The 15,679-nt window shown below is 45.8% G+C and overlaps 1 protein-coding gene across 7 annotated transcripts in view; it reads left to right on the forward strand.

Moving 5' to 3' along the window:
• Window positions 1-12,055, forward strand: part of SPTBN1 (spectrin beta, non-erythrocytic 1) — a 213,146-nt gene extending 201,091 nt beyond the window's left edge. For all 7 annotated transcript variants that reach the window (XM_061432375.1, XM_061432374.1, XM_061432377.1 and 4 more), the window contains 7 exons: window positions 105-301; window positions 1,398-1,510; window positions 2,199-2,262; window positions 6,598-6,836; window positions 8,044-8,217; window positions 9,897-9,939; window positions 10,739-12,055. In XM_061432375.1, coding sequence (XP_061288359.1) covers window positions 105-301; window positions 1,398-1,510; window positions 2,199-2,262; window positions 6,598-6,836; window positions 8,044-8,217; window positions 9,897-9,939; window positions 10,739-10,957 — 1,049 coding nt within the window. In that variant the 3' untranslated portion in view covers window positions 10,958-12,055. The remainder of the gene's footprint in view (window positions 1-104; window positions 302-1,397; window positions 1,511-2,198; window positions 2,263-6,597; window positions 6,837-8,043; window positions 8,218-9,896; window positions 9,940-10,738) is intronic.
• The last annotated feature ends 3,624 nt before the right edge of the window (window positions 12,056-15,679 follow it).

Raw genomic sequence — 15,679 nt, forward strand, 5'->3', positions numbered from 1 at the left:
GTCTGGACTAGACGGCTTGTGCAGGCAGCTGCCACTAGAGGGCAGCACCACCCCCGGCTGCCCAATCACCTGCCCACATTCTCACTCTTGGCTCTCCTGTGCAGTCTTAGAGGTCCATCAGTTCTCAAGGGATGCCAGTGTGGCCGAGGCCTGGCTGCTCGGGCAGGAGCCCTACCTGTCCAGCCGAGAGATAGGCCAGAGCGTGGACGAGGTTGAGAAGCTCATCAAGCGCCATGAGGCTTTTGAAAAGTCTGCAGCGACCTGGGACGAGAGGTTCTCTGCCCTGGAAAGACTGACGACGGTGAGTGACCCCTGGGAGCCGGGGTGCTCTGTGATGGTTCCCGTGGGCAGCTCTGCTTCCCGCTCACCTAGACCTGGGAGCTCATGTCATTGCTTTGTTCCTAAAAGCATGAAGTGTCTTCCTGGAATTGGTGTTTCTCTTGGTACTGGACCTGGGGAGACGGCCCAGGGTGACTGCCCCCTTAGTCACTTCCTGGGCATGGAGATCCGTGATCACTTGCTGTCTGGGCATTGATTGATTGGGGTTTGCTTTCCTCTTTTGATCTGATTTTCTTTCCTATATCTCGTAGAAGCTGGTTCCTAGGGATCGTAGCCATACAGTTATCTTCCGATTTCAGAATTGGAATTCCCATCAGGCAGGAGTAGCTTATCCTAGACCACCAGGCTCTCCCCAGTCCTGATGATCTCTTCTGCCAAAATAAAGGCTTTAGAATAGGACTTGCTCACTGGTGATCTCTCTCCCAAGACACTTGCACTGCCGGTGGAAAGCTGATTCTTTATGCTGTACAGAAATGGTGTTCTTCTTAGGATTCTGGGCTTCTCAGCTATGCATGTATACTTCTGTGCTAAAATGGAATGCTGTGGTACTCACATACTGCTCGTGAAATGGGGTAGTTTCAGTTGGACTAGTTTGTGGCTTTTTAAAATGTGTTATTGGGGTTTAGCTAAACCCAATCCCCACTGCAGCATAAGAAGCCTCGTTGGGAGTTACTGCAGTGCTGACTTAGTGGTGTTTGAGCTCTGATGGGAAGTCCGGCACGGACCTTCCCACTCAGCTGCTTTCTTCCTCAGTGAATTCAAAGGCTGCAGAGTTCATGTAGCAATTAAACTCAGTGTCCCAGTGCCACACACAACTCCCAGGGATTCAGCCAGCGTGTACAGTGGATCTGCTTCATCATGCAGACCTTGGTTTCCTGTGGCTTGGGGTTGTAGCCTCAGTTCCTATGACCTTAATGAGCTTTTGCTTAGGATGTCAGAGCTCCAGATCGTCCTGTGTGATCCAGTGTAGAACACTTAAAATAGGGCTCACCTGGAACCATTTCCTTAAAAGAGGCAGAGTTTGGGGCTCTGCCAGACATCATGGTGTTCTCCCTCAGTTGGAGCTACTGGAAGTGCGCAGACAGCAAGAGGAAGAGGAGAGGAAGAGGCGGCCGCCCTCCCCCGAGCCGAGCACGAAGGTTTCCGAGGAGACTGAGTCCCAGCAGCAGTGGTGAGTCACAGGCAGCCCACCTGCCTGCACCCAGCTTCAGTGACAAGTGGGGTTTAGGGAGCACGTTTCTGAGCCTGTGCTGCGCTGTGCCCTTCCTGTCAGTCATTGCCTGTCAGTCATTCTGCAGGCAACATAGACCCCACACAGTCACATCTGAGGACACTGACTTGTCCATAGTAACATTGCTGTGTTGGCAGAGAAAGTGGAATGTAGACAGCACTCTCTCTGCTGTGCACACGTGTGTATACACACACACAACTTCCCCAGAAGTAAATGGATGGAGTGAACCACCTGGATTTCAGGCCAGTGACTGCATGGTGATGCTTTCTGAAAGTTCTGGGTGATTTCAAACAAAGGGCAGAAACTACTCTCTGTTTCTGAAAGGCTGAGTATTTTGCTGTGGTTAAAGCTCTGTGACAACTAATGCCACCTCTATGGGCACTGATGCCTGAGGTCTCACTCTATAGTGTCCATTTGAAACACTTGAAAATTTTTAGAAAGAAATCCCATTATGCGAAAGAGGGATGTTTATGTTTTTCTGAGAGAGAGGCTCTAATAAAGTTGATCTGTGTTCTCCCCCATCCTGCCTTACTCTTCTCTTTCTCCTCTTTTCTTCTTCCCTACCTTCCATCCTTCCCCATTTCCTCCTCTCCTCTCCTCCATCTTCTCTTCCCTTTTTTCCCAACAGGGATACTTCAAAAGGAGAGCAAGTTTCCCAGAATGGTTTGCCGGCTGAACAGGGATCTCCACGGGTTAGTTACCGCTCTCAAACCTACCAAAACTACAAAAACTTTAATAGCAGACGGACAGCCAGTGACCAGCCGTGGTCTGGACTGTGAAGTTCGCTACTGTTTGTCAAGAACCACTCTTTCCAAATCCCATTGGTTTGACCTTTTGGCGTCCACTTCACCCACAGTGTTAAAAATTTTACCGAATTCGTAGTCTTCCTTGGTTTCATATTTGTTTGCATTTAATTCATGTTTATTTGAGTCTTTTAACTGATGGATGCTCCATTGCCTGAAAGCAACCTACATAATTTTTGTTTATTTATCGTGAGCTTTTTACTTTATTAAGATGTTGCAGCAAAAGCCTTACGTGAGTAATTGAAATTAAATGAGATTACAGCAAAATGAAGAAGAAAACTAGAATCGACAGGTATGGCACATCCAGTTGTACTAACAGGGTGCAGTCCTGCACCATACGTAGCTCCCGTCAAAGATGTTATTAACCTGCGGCAGTTCACCAGGAACTAGGAAGACTGGTGGATGAGGAGGGAGACCTCCGGTACTAGGATTAAACCTAAGGTCAGCTGTGTAACATTCCATGAAGGATGCAGTCATTTATTGAGAAACAGTAGAAAAGAGTTGAAGCTGCTTTAGGTGCAGAATCTGAACGGTTTTGAGACCCTCAGGTCATTTATTACCTTTTTACAAACCAGTTCCTCTATTTTTTTCTGCCAAGTCCCGAGCTGAGAGTGGTAGGCTCGCTTACAACAGTTAACACAGCTGGCCTCAGGAGTCAGATGCCTCCACCTCCATCTGGGTCACCATCAGTGCTGCTGGGGCGTGGATCCTGGCGGGTGAGGCAGCACTTCTCGGCATCTTTGGGAAGCCTGCCCAGCCAGACTTCCATGCCTTTCCATCCAGTTGATGACTTCAGGGTGTCAAACTGTTTAAATTTTTCCAACCAGTGGAACAAAAGCCATGCTGTTTCACCCTGATTACTTGAACGATGCACTTGAGAGACCACCCCAGGAGCCATTGCGTGCCTTCAGGCTCCAGAAGTTCTTTCGTTGTCTCTTTAGACATAAATTCCATTGTGTGTCTCGTATGGATCTTCCAGTTCATTTTTCATTTTCTTAACGACTTTTTGTGGCACTCTCTAATAAGGAGTCTTTTAAGATATTGTTATCAGACCACCAGCAGGGATTGAAATGTTTTATCAGAAATTCTATTCCTTAGGAATAAAAGCTAAAGAAAGAGATGATTTCCTGGTACCGATAAAGACAAAACCAAACCAGGTCCACATTACATGAAAGCTGTGTGAGACATTCACTTACTCATTTGCCATATTTAGATGTTAGTGGAATCAGAAGACCTGTTTTGATATGTGTTCTCCATGAGTTAAGTCTAATTTGTCTTTTCATTTCATGATGCATGTCTTTTTTTTCTTTTGTCAGGATAACATCATATAGCATCTTGTTTGTTTTTTCCTTATTTCTATGTACATATCTATCTACTTGGCGGCTGTAGATGGGTATATAGATAGATGCCAAGCTTCTTATGTTCTGGGAGTAGTATGCACCATTGTTGGGTCTCTGCCTTAAAACATACCAAAATTCATTTTAGAAAAAAATACTGCTTCATCTTTGGTCATTAGGGAGCCCAGTTCCTGGCTCCAAATAGTATGTGTCATTGATCTCTCTGTATATATGTGATGTGTCCATATATATATGTTTAAATTTTGTATCAGTAGGACTAATACCCAATTTTATGCCTTTTGTATTCAGAAGACCAAAAAAAACAGAAGCCACATAAGCATAGAGGGAAGGAGTGCTATGATGTTTTTGGCATTTGTTCTCATGCCTATTTTTAATCTAGATTTTTAAATTGTAGCTTGCCAGAACAAATTTTTAGTTGTAATTGGATTGTATCAGAAGAAGAAAAGCTCTTTTCATTCTTCTGAGTTACAGTGCAGAGACTCAAGTTAATGACCTTTCGACAGTAGCGCTGCTTCGTGCACTTAGAAACCGATCAGGCCTTCCGTGTGCTACTAGTTGTCACGTCGCGTTTATGTCCACCTTCTGATTGAACTATCTCAGGTGTATCCAGCCACTAAAGCACTCTGGACTAATTGCTAAAGAGAAGCAATGTCGGGTGGGGGCGGGGGGATCCACGGTACCCACTGTTTGGTCACAGCACCATGATTTGCTTTTGATGTTTGTCTCTAGTTGCGTGTTGTCTGTTGGCATGCTTAAGCACATGTCCATTAAAATTCATTTTGTTCCTTTTATTTTTCTTGTTTTCTTGATTAGTGATTCATTTGCATAAACATTAATTATCTCTGCATACTGGTTTGGGGTTTTCTCTTTCCTTCTAACTCTAAAGAAAAAAATTTTTGCTGCAGAATTTCCCCCAGCTGAGGCTTCCCCTGGCCTTCACCTGCCTTGGAGTCTGACCAAGTATGAGAAATTTTAGCCTTTTCCCAGTAAGCATTCCGCTGTCCAGGTCATTGCTGTCACTTGCAGTTTTTGAGTCACACCTGCAGCACTAATTTTTTTTTTAACCTGGTTTCTGTCCACACTAACCCCATGTCTCCTTGGACTCACGCCTGACACAGGCCTTCCAGACCAATCTCATACTTCCTCCCCACTAGAAGTCTCTTGAAATCTCACACCAAAACAGACTAGTCAGCCTTAAAGTCCACTCACTTTCTTTCGACTAAGGGGTGTTTTATTGTTTGGTCATTATTTCCCCTCTGTCTCTCCTTTAAAAAAGTGAAAGGCAAGAGAGATATTTAAATAGCCCATTGCTTATAAGCACATGTCTGCAGGCTGTCACTTGCAAGGCCAGGATAATCACCATGCATCTCCTCGCCCATGCCTCTCTGCCCTCACGATCCTGTTTCCACATTGCTGTGTGGATAAAGAGGTCTAATCACAAACACCCTTCAAGTGCCTCGCCTCTGGTCCCACCCTAAACTCCTGTGATGCTGACAGTGATAGTTTGTTCAGACAGAATATAAACTTGACTCCTGCCCTGTCACTTAGGTAAGACCCAGCAGAGACATTCAGTTTCCGAGAGTTGACATATCTGGTGTTCAAGCAGTGGTGGCCAGTCTCCCATTGATCCTGTCGAGGTTGTTGCTGCTAATTTGGTGTCACTTGGTTCTGGGCAGCAGTGGTGGGGACGTTATCTAATGAGCGTGCCATTGACACCTCCATGTTTGTCCGTGTACAAGGGGTGCAGGTTGTCTGTAATCCACTAAAGCGTCAGCCACACCCAGCTTTAGTAACTCGCTAATCCCACACCCTGGGTGTATCAGCCAGGGGCCTGCTACAGTTCATGGTACACAGTTGATGGCACACAGGCTGAAAGCGATAATGAATGGAGACCCTACCGCATTTCCCAAGCCGAAAAGCCGTGAGGGTTACCATAGCAATGAGCTTGGGAAGGAACAACTCCCGAAGACGACTCCAGCCTGAAGGGTCAGAGCTGCAGGAAGCCTGGCTGGCTGGGCTTCCTCGTCTCAGTGCAGCAAGGCACCGTGATCAACCAGCACGTGATGGGGAAGGCCCTGGTTCTGTCTTTGTTTGGGGGTAAATAGCCGTGTGGTGTTGAGTGACTGTGATTGGCTTTTCCAGCTCCTTTAACACAAACTACAACCCACTCACGATACAACTTCGGCAGACGTGGTTACATTGATGTTCGTTGACTTGCCTCATTTCCTTCCAGCTCTTAAGTTCCAAAGTCTAACGGGGATGGTAGACCTGAAGTGCATGATTGCTGTCTTAATTTCTGCATGTGTTTATGACCACGTGTCGGGGGGTGGGCGGGGAGGGGAGCTGGAGAGCATTTTCAGAAACTGAAGGTCTTTTTTGTCTGACTCTGGGGGAATGCCGTGTAGCTCTGATAGAGTTGTCTATCCATCTGTTTGTGAATGCCCTTTCGCTTCAACTTCCAGCCCTTCTGGTGGCGTCCTTGGTTGTAAGGTGGCTGCTGTATAACGTCCGCTCTTTCATATTTAATACGTGTGATTGTTACTGTTGTCCTTTTGTTTTAACATAACCATAAGAGGAAATATCTGAGTTCTATTAGAGAAAATGGATTGATCAGAGGAGCAGAGTGCAGTAAAACTCATCCTGGCATTTCGCTTTTCTCATCTCCCCGTAAATGGGCGGGTATTAATCCACCCCCACCTTCTAATGTCCTTGGTGTCCAGCTGGCTTTGTGGGATGTGCAATGGTTTTACTGTACTGCCTCGATCTGTGCCAGGCATTTATACACAGCCACGTGTGCGAGTCAGAGCGTATGTGGTCCCCCCCAGGGCTCACGGGGTTAGCTGAATGGCCTCTCCGCTGTCCCTAGATGGCAGAAACAGTGGATACCAGCGAAATGGTTAACGGCGCTGCAGAACAGAGGACGAGCTCGAAAGAGTCCAGCCCCATCCCCTCCCCCACCTCTGATCGCAAAGCCAAGACTGCTCTCCCAGCCCAGAGTGCCGCCACCTTGCCAGCCAGGACCCAGGAGACACCTTCGGCCCAGATGGAAGGCTTCCTGAACCGGAAGCACGAGTGGGAGGCCCACAATAAGAAGGCCTCGAGCAGGTAACAGCACAGAGGCCGGCGGTCCTAGGGGAAGTCAGCCCGTTAGAGGTGGAGGTGGACGGCCCTCGATTGAGAGGGGAGTGTGTGTGCGTGTGTCTGGTTGGTTCTGTAGCTTCTTGGACATCACATCCTTCTGGGGAAGTGGGAGTAGAGTGCTTTTTATTCACCAGGACAAGGAAGGGTTAAGTGTGAGAGAGAACAGGAAGAAGAGGCCTTAGTAGGCCTGAGAAGGAATGCCACTAGATTGAGAGGGAGGAGTCTTCCCTAGAGTGAAGTGATTTCACTGTTATTTTTCCTCCTTGTGGGTTGTTTAAGTGGGTTGCTTAATGTGGGGTGTTTAAGTCACCTTTTCTCCTAGCAGTCTTTATATTGATTATCTCCCAATAGCCCTACTTTTATTATGTTCATAACTGAGGCTCTGGGAGGTTAAGAAAGCTCACCCTGTGTAATACCCTAGTAAATGGCACAGCTGGCACACCCTAGTAAAACTTATCTGACTCCACAGCCTGTGTGCTTAACCAGTAAACTAAACTGCCTGGGACCCACCACTACAGTTGTACAGGTTGTACACTGTACGAGGGAATCCCATCTACGAGCTGCCATCCACATTGAGAACAGTATAATTTGTTTGTTAATACAGGAAGGTGGCAGTAAAGTGTCTTCTGGTAAAAGCAGTGTCTTAGGGTAGTTTGCCATGTCCTGGGAGGAGGAAAGCTGCCTGTTTCTAACTCAGGCAGTGCACCATACGTGTTCATGGCCCTGAATCTGCTTTCCTATCAGATTGCCAGGCCACATTACAGAATGAAGCTGAGATTGAAGAGCCACTTAAGGACAGGCATGTTTCCAATAAGGAGCCTGGCCTGTACCCCATTACCACGAGAGGGTATCAGACACCCACAAAAAGCTTTTGGGTCAGAGCCAAGAGTCCCTTTCTTTAATAGAAGAGGACACTGTGTTTTTCTTCAAAGTCAGAGCAAAAAGTATCCTTCAAAACCTGCCATTGTAGCAACATATGGTTTTGTCTTGGGAGTCTGCAGAGGAATTTTGTTGCACTGTTTATGTTTAACAGAATTTAGGAAGGGCTTTTACTATAACAGGGAATCGTGCCATGTTGTGTGGGGACCATCTTCATATTAAACGGACTGTCAGTTCTTTAAGGGGGTGTGGCATGGAGCAAAACCTTGTCATGCCTTTCTTTATGGCTCAGGTCCTGGCACAATGTTTATTGTGTCATAAATAACCAAGAGATGGGTTTCTACAAAGACGCAAAGACAGCTGCTTCAGGAATTCCCTACCACAGCGAGGTCCCTGTGAGTTTGAAAGAAGCCATCTGTGAAGTGGCCCTTGATTACAAGAAGAAGAAGCACGTGTTCAAGCTCAGGTGAGAGTTGCTAGAGAGTGGGTGTGTGTTCACACCAGGCATTGGTTTTCTTAGATGCTGTGATCAGTTGGTTCCTCTTCTCTACCGTTTAAAAAGTTCCCAACAGAGTGATAGACAGGATAGGCACACAGCTCAGTTAGGGTCCCCAGCGTCTCTGTGGTGAATGGCACAGCTGAACATTGCAGAAAAGGAGCTTTCATTTTTTATCAGCTGGAACTTAGTATTTCTAAGACAAGGTGAGCTCGTCACATCTCACAGTTTAAGGGACACTTAGAAAAAGTTTCCCCATCGTGCAGCTAATCCAGTCCTAGGACATGCTATTCTTTTCTCATGACTTTTCTGGAGACAGCTCAACTGAGTCATTCAGGAGCCAGATGGAGACAAACCCCATGCTCCCCTGACTCACCCAGTGGATGTTCCAGACGCCTCTGGAACCATCCAGTCCACATGTCTCTACCCTACAGAACACATTCGACTCCCCCAGGAGTGGATCCAAGCTCAGAAGTTCTGCTTATCTTTGGAAATGGGCAGAAAAATCAGGTTTTTTTTTAATAAAAACATAAAAAGTGAAAATGTTAGTAGTTAGGATGATACTAATAACTAATCTGATCTGCTGCTCTGGGATCTGGAAAGCCTCGGTCCTTGGTTACGGGTGTGTCTCACACCAGCTGGTCGAGGCCAAGGACCACAAATGAGAGCGATTCAGGCGGTGTGATTTCTTGAGCTCTTGGTGCGCACAGAAGGCAGGTCCAGACCTGGGACGCTTTACGTACCGTAACATCTGGCGCAGACAGCCATGCTCCCTGGCTGCCTCCCTCTGTGCTTCCCTGACACAGTGTCAGAGGGTTGGGATGTTGGCAGAGAGCACCTGACTCCTGCACCAGTAATGCCCCCGTCCTCTTGATGCAGCCCTCCCAGCCAGTCCCCTCCATGTCACAGCAATGGCCTCACCAGGGCAGTTTCTTCAGTTCCGAGATGTGTTTAAGAAGAGAAATCTAGGAGACCTTTTCTGTGACTTTCTGTCAGTTCAGAAAGTCTGGTATTTGTTAATGTGGGGCATATAAGCTCAGTGGCAAGATTTCAAAAGGGCTTATGATTTTCAAAGAGCTTTCTCTTGCATTCAGTTTAGAGCAGTGATCAGTCATCCAAGTGGTCTTTGCCACAACAAATCCGGGTATAGATACATTTGGAACATTTTTGATCCTTCCACTGAGTGAAACGGGGCTTCCCAGGTGGCATTAGTGGTAAAGAACCCACCTGTCAGGAGACCTAAGAGATGTGGGTTCGATCCCTGGGTCAGGAAGATCCTCTGGAGAAAGAAATGGCAACTCACTCCACTATTCTTGCTTGGAGAATCCCATGAACAGAGGAGCCTGGTGGGCTACAGTCCATAGGGTCACAAAGAGTCACACACGGCTGTAGCAACTTAGCACACATGCAGTGATTGAAACACACAAGTCACTTGCGTATATTGGCCCAATTGTATGGCCCTTTGATGTCCGGGGGGTGGCTGCTGATCCCATGCAGGCCCGAACACATTGAGTGATGTGTGCAGGGTTCCGATGGGCATTTCTAGTGTGATTCCTGTGGCCTGCTTCTGTCCCACAGAGGATATGAGAGTTAAGGGGGTTTTTTTTCTTACATTATATTGTGACTGACTTTCTTCTTTCAAATTACAGACTAAATGATGGCAATGAGTACCTCTTCCAAGCCAAAGATGATGTAAGTTTTTAAGAATTTTTTTTTTTTTTCGAATATAAGTTTACAAGTGTGTGTGGCCTGATGAACCTTATATATGATGCTCTTCACATAAGTGATGATCAGCGGTGGCATCTGTCCTCTGGTCTCCACAGTCACAGATGCTGGAAGGTTTTCTGCTCTCCTGTGTCTGTCAGAGGCAGTAAATGTCATCTCATTGTTCTCCTACCCTGGCAGGAAAGCTAGCGCGGGGTCTCTTGAAGTTCATGGAGGAGAACTGTGGGTGATGCACAGGGAGGTGGTCTCCAAACTGGTGTGGAGCCCACAACCCAGCCAGGAGCCTCCCCTCTGTGCCCACTGCACTCCACTGCTTTTAACCAACCATCGCTTGGCTGTATGGTCTGCCGATGAGAAAACAACATGTGTAGGGCATTAAATTCAAAAAAAGCAACTTCTGTTAAGTTTACACAATGTGGTATATCAAATAGATTTCAATTTCAAAAAAGAAAAAGCACTTTCTAGGGTAGGACCTGACCCCCATGCTATAGGCCAGTCTTCCAGCTCGTCACATTTGTAGGACCATCTACTACACTGGGGACCTTCAGGTACTGTAAACTGAATTCTGGTGAGCGTCGAACCATGCTCACAACTGTCCTGATGAAGCGGGCATTTGTTAGAGAGCCACTGTCCCTTCTCAGGCAGACGTGCTGTCCCCAAGCTTTCCAACCCACAGCAGCTCAGACGGTCACCCAGGTGGAGTGAGAGTGTCTCATGTCCATCCAACTTAGATGAGTCTCACCTGTGTCCCCCCTCCTTCATCCAGGAGGAAATGAACACATGGATCCAGGCCATCTCCTCTGCCATCTCCTCTGATAAACACGAGGTGTCCGCCAGCACCCAGAGCACGCCAGCATCCAGCCGGGCTCAGACCCTGCCCACCAGCGTCGTCACCATCACCAGCGAGTCCAGTCCCGGCAAACGGGAGAAGGACAAAGAGAAAGACAAAGAAAAGAGGTTCAGCCTTTTTGGCAAAAAGAAGTGAACTCCTTTCTGTCACTTCCTGCCCTTCTCTTACCTTTTCAGTGAAATTCCAGCATGCAAGCTCAGAACCAACACATTACTCTCTGTGCCTAAATGTTCCTCCATGTGGTTGATTTTTTTTCTCTTAATTTATAGAGCATTTCTTGGGGAGGGTGGGGAAAAATACAACCTAAACACTTTATCTCCAAGTTAACAAAAGTTTGAGGTGCAGAGGGAAGACCAGATTTTTTTTTTTTAACGAAATTATATAGATTAGATCTCAGTATTTAAACTGTTCCTCAATTTTGTGAGGCTGTGTTGGAAATAACCCGCCTCTAGTGCTGTTGGTATGCAAGGCAGCGGTGCTTAAACAATATTTCCTGTGCTCACCACAGATGAGACATACCAATGTCCCGACACCATTCTCTCCCATTTACTCCCAGTGGTTTGACTATTAGAAGCGCCCATGATGGGTCTAACCTGGATTAAACAGATTGTGTGTGATGATCTCGCTGCAGCCACAGTGCAGCCCCACTGTTAACTCTACAGACCAAGCCACTTGTACCTGGCATCACTTACTAACACACGACATGCAGCTTTTCTGCATCAACCTGGACAGCAGTTAAGAATGTCGGGATACAAGAAGGAATAGAAAACCGATACTGTTTTAAATAATCTGTAATTTCAATTTTTTTTTTTTGCTGAAATACATTATATTGTATGTTTGAGATAATTCTAGTACAAAGTATAATAAAACTAGATGTATAATAAACCCTTTAAATCATTGGTAAGTGTACAAGTGGAACCGAGGCATTTACTGGACAAAGTCATGTTACCGTAATGGTTACTTGCTTGTGCGTTACCACACTGTGTTATAATTTGCTTCATTACCTTGCTCTTTGATACATAGTGTGCATTTCTCTGTCACTGTAATGATTATAATGACAAATTTTCATCTTACTGCACAATCAAAATGGCATTGATAGGAATGAACTCCAGAGGCTGGGCCTGACAGGGAGGTTGGTCACTCAGGCCCGGTGCTCAGTCGTATGACCTGTACCTCTCAACTTTTGCCCTATCTGTTAAATATATGCGATGTCATTAAATGCTTTTAAATCTAGCGCGGTGGGTGACTGTGGTTTTTCCTCTCCTTGCGTGCACGCCATGTAGGGAATTTGCACAGTGCACAATAGCAAACGGGAAACAGGAGACTGTCCATCTGGGCTCCTGTTGCGCATTCTTGTGTATGTCTGGTGTGTCAGCTTTGAAAAATCACAGGAAACAGAGCAGTAAATATGGAATGTTTTGTAGCCATACATCCAGATTTTATCTCTTATTTATGAAAATGTTATCAGAAAGCTCGCCAAACCTGAGCTCTGGGACAAGGGTTCAAAGCGTCTTCAGTAACTAGAGAGAAGGAGGTGTTTCAGGCTTTGTAGGCCGCACTCTCTGTTGGAACCCCGCCACTGTGTGTTACAGAGGCAGCGGCAGTGATGCGTGAGCCCATGGGCGCGGCTGCGTCCAGCAAAGCCATGTGTGTGGACACAGTTTAAGTTTATATCGTTTCATATGCCACACAATATTATCTTCTGGTTTTTAAAAAACATGTAAAATGTAAAATTTATTTTACACAGATTGTGCAAAACCAGATCACAGGCCATGTGTGGCCCACAGACCAGTTTGCTGATGCCCGCGGTGGGGGGTCGTGGCTTAGACACTTGCATTATACTTGTCCTAGTTTACTGATTCTGCACTGCTTGCATGTTTTCTAATGTGCAGTAGCAATGAAGGTTACTATTACAGACTGTCAGTAGTTTATTCCCCAGAGGATATGCTTGACCTGCCATCACAGCTGACTGACATCAGGGCTGTCACCCTGAGGTGAACTGAGATCTCACTGCTTACTACCCACTCCCTCCCCCCACCCCCTCAATCCCCATGCCCCTGTGTACCCAGGGTTGTTTATCTCACCACGATGCTCCCTTACCCTTGCCTTACTCAGGATTGGAATCAAGTTGTTCAATTCTCAACAGGTAGACCTCTGACCAAAACGTTTAGTTTAGAAAAGGCATCTTGGAAAATAATCGTGATTGACTACGGCGTGCCTGACAAAGCCAGGCAGGTGGCAGGCGGGCCACCCTCGGAAGGAAACTAAGCAGCAATCCCAGGTGCCCATAAAAAGTAAGTTTGGTTGGAACATTTCGCACATAATTCTAGAGGCTTGCAGACCCCCGATGCCTGGTTTTTCTGGTTCGTGATTGCCTCCCTCCCAATGCTGAGGATGCCTGCGGCCTGAAAGTGGAAGGTGATGGGCAGCAGGCGAAGAAGCAGCCACAGAAGACGGGCTGTGAGTCCTCAGGAGTCAGTGGCAACAGAAAACCAGAATGAAGGTGTCGTCTCAGGCTGAAGTTAGAGGTCACAGTGGATCACAATCTTCAATCCTGTCAGGGTAAATAACAGATTTTTGTAAAAATCATGCAACACTTAACGTTTTGAGACTTGTGCACATTTATTATTGTTGCTATAGTATGCTATTTTACTTGAATTTTTAGTGATACGGGACAGGTAATACAACTGGTCTCACATCTGAGAAGTAAGAAGCAGAAAGTAAGCCTTTCAGGACTTGAAGGAGGCATTCTCAATTAAAGGTTGCTCTTGTCACATTTGAACATCTCTACAGTTGGAATGCACCTTCAATTCACAAGCCTCAGTGGTGTTTTCTTGGCAGTACTTAGAGTGCTGGTGTTTGCACCACCTACAGTTCTTCACTCAATGCAATAGAGTGTGTCAGAGCAGTGGACATATGGTTACCTTCTCACAGAGTTTTTGGCACTTTTCAGGGAAGGGTGGCTATAATACTTCCTTATGCATACATTCTTTGCATTTATTAGTTGGAATTCTTGAGTATTTCATCAAGTGGTAGAATTCATAAAGGAAAGGTGGGATATATGCCTGAGTATTTACTATGATTTGAGCTGGTCTTTTCAAGCATGATTCATAACCCCAAAAGCCTAAATGAAAGAAAAAAAAAAACAAAACTTCTGTCCACCAAAACTCAGGACTTCTCACCATTGAAAGTCATAGGGAAATCATTCACTATCCATTTCCCAAGACCAACCATCCATGAAATTACCCTTTTGGAAATTTAAAAATGTTCCATCTTTGGCTGGTGGAGGCCCCTTCAGGTTGGCTGCTGAGCCTTTTTGATATCATCTTTCTCCTTATCTGGCTTCACACAATCACTCATTTCTTACCCCCTGACCTGCAATCAGATTCCTCTAAGAAAACCTGGTTTCTTTTAGTGTAAAATGGTATTTCATAACCATTATTTGTGTGCTTGCAATTCTGTTGCTACTGGTTGGTCCTTGTTTTCCAGGCATATCAGAGACAAGAAAAAAAACAAAACTTGATTTCAGGTTTGCAGGGGTCTTCCTGCCTTACATCCCGGTCATTTTCACTCAGAATCATGGCTTTCAAGGATACAATAGGCATAGAATGGAATGTGATAGTTATTCATGTGCTTTATCCCAAATTGCGTGCATAGAAACTCAGTACCACTAGCACCACCACCAATAAAATTACTGAGAATAGTTTTTATTTGTTAATTAAACTTTAAAATTCTGTGATCATCATAGATTCATATGTGTACCCTTTACCCAGTTCCCCTCAGTGGTGTCATCTTGCAAGGCTAGCAGGGTATCACCTCCAGGGTGTTTGATACAGTCAAGATACAGGATGTTTCCGTCTCCCCACACTCCTTCCTGCTGCCGAGTTACACAGCCACACCTGCTGTCTAGCCCCCGCCCCTTCTACCTCTGGCAACCTCCAGTTTTCCATTGCTATAAACTTGTCGTCTGAAGAATGTTGTATAAATGGAATCACACAGATGCTCAGTCGTGTCCGACTCTTTGTGACCCCATGAATCGCAGCATGCCAGCCCTCCGTCCATCACCAACTGTTGGAGTCCACCCAAACCCATGTCCATTGAGTCAGTGATGCCATCCAACCATCTCATCCTCTGTCGTCCCCTTCTCCTCCTGCACTCAATCTTTCCCAGCATCAGGGTCTTTTCAAATGAGTCAGCTCTTCACATCAGGTGGTCAAAGTATTGGAGTTTCAGCTTCAACATCAGTCCTTCCAATGAACACCCAGGACTGATCTCCTTTAGAATGGACTGGTTGGATCTCCTTGCAGTCCAAGGGACTCTGAAGAGTCTTCTCCAACACCACAGTTCAAAAGCATCAATTCTTCGGCGCTCAGCTTTCTTCACAGTCCAACTCTCACATCCATACATGACCACTGGAAAAACCATAGCCTTGACTAAACGGACCTTTGTATAGTCTTTTAGGACTGGGCTTTTTTCACTTGGCATAATTCTCTAGAGATTGATCCAGGGAAAGGCTACCCACTCTAATATGCTGGCCTACAGAATTCCATGGGGTCGCAAAGAGTCGGACACGACTGAGTGACTTTCACTTATTGTGTACTTACTCTGCACATTGTGTGTATCCCTTCCCTTCTTACTGCTGAGCACTACTCAATGCAGTGGATATACTACCATTTGCTTAATCATTCACTTACCGAAGGACATTTGGGTAATTTCTCAATTTTTGGCTGTTATGGATAGAGCTGCTGTAAACATTTATGGTGGATTTTTTTGGTGAACATACACCTTTATTTGTCTGTGGGAAAGTGCCCAGACGTGCTGAGAGCAATTTTTTTTTTAATGTTTTATATGTGGTCT

Source organism: Bos javanicus, chromosome 11 (assembly GCF_032452875.1).
Source record: "Bos javanicus breed banteng chromosome 11, ARS-OSU_banteng_1.0, whole genome shotgun sequence".
NCBI classification, from domain to species: domain Eukaryota; kingdom Metazoa; phylum Chordata; class Mammalia; order Artiodactyla; family Bovidae; genus Bos; species Bos javanicus.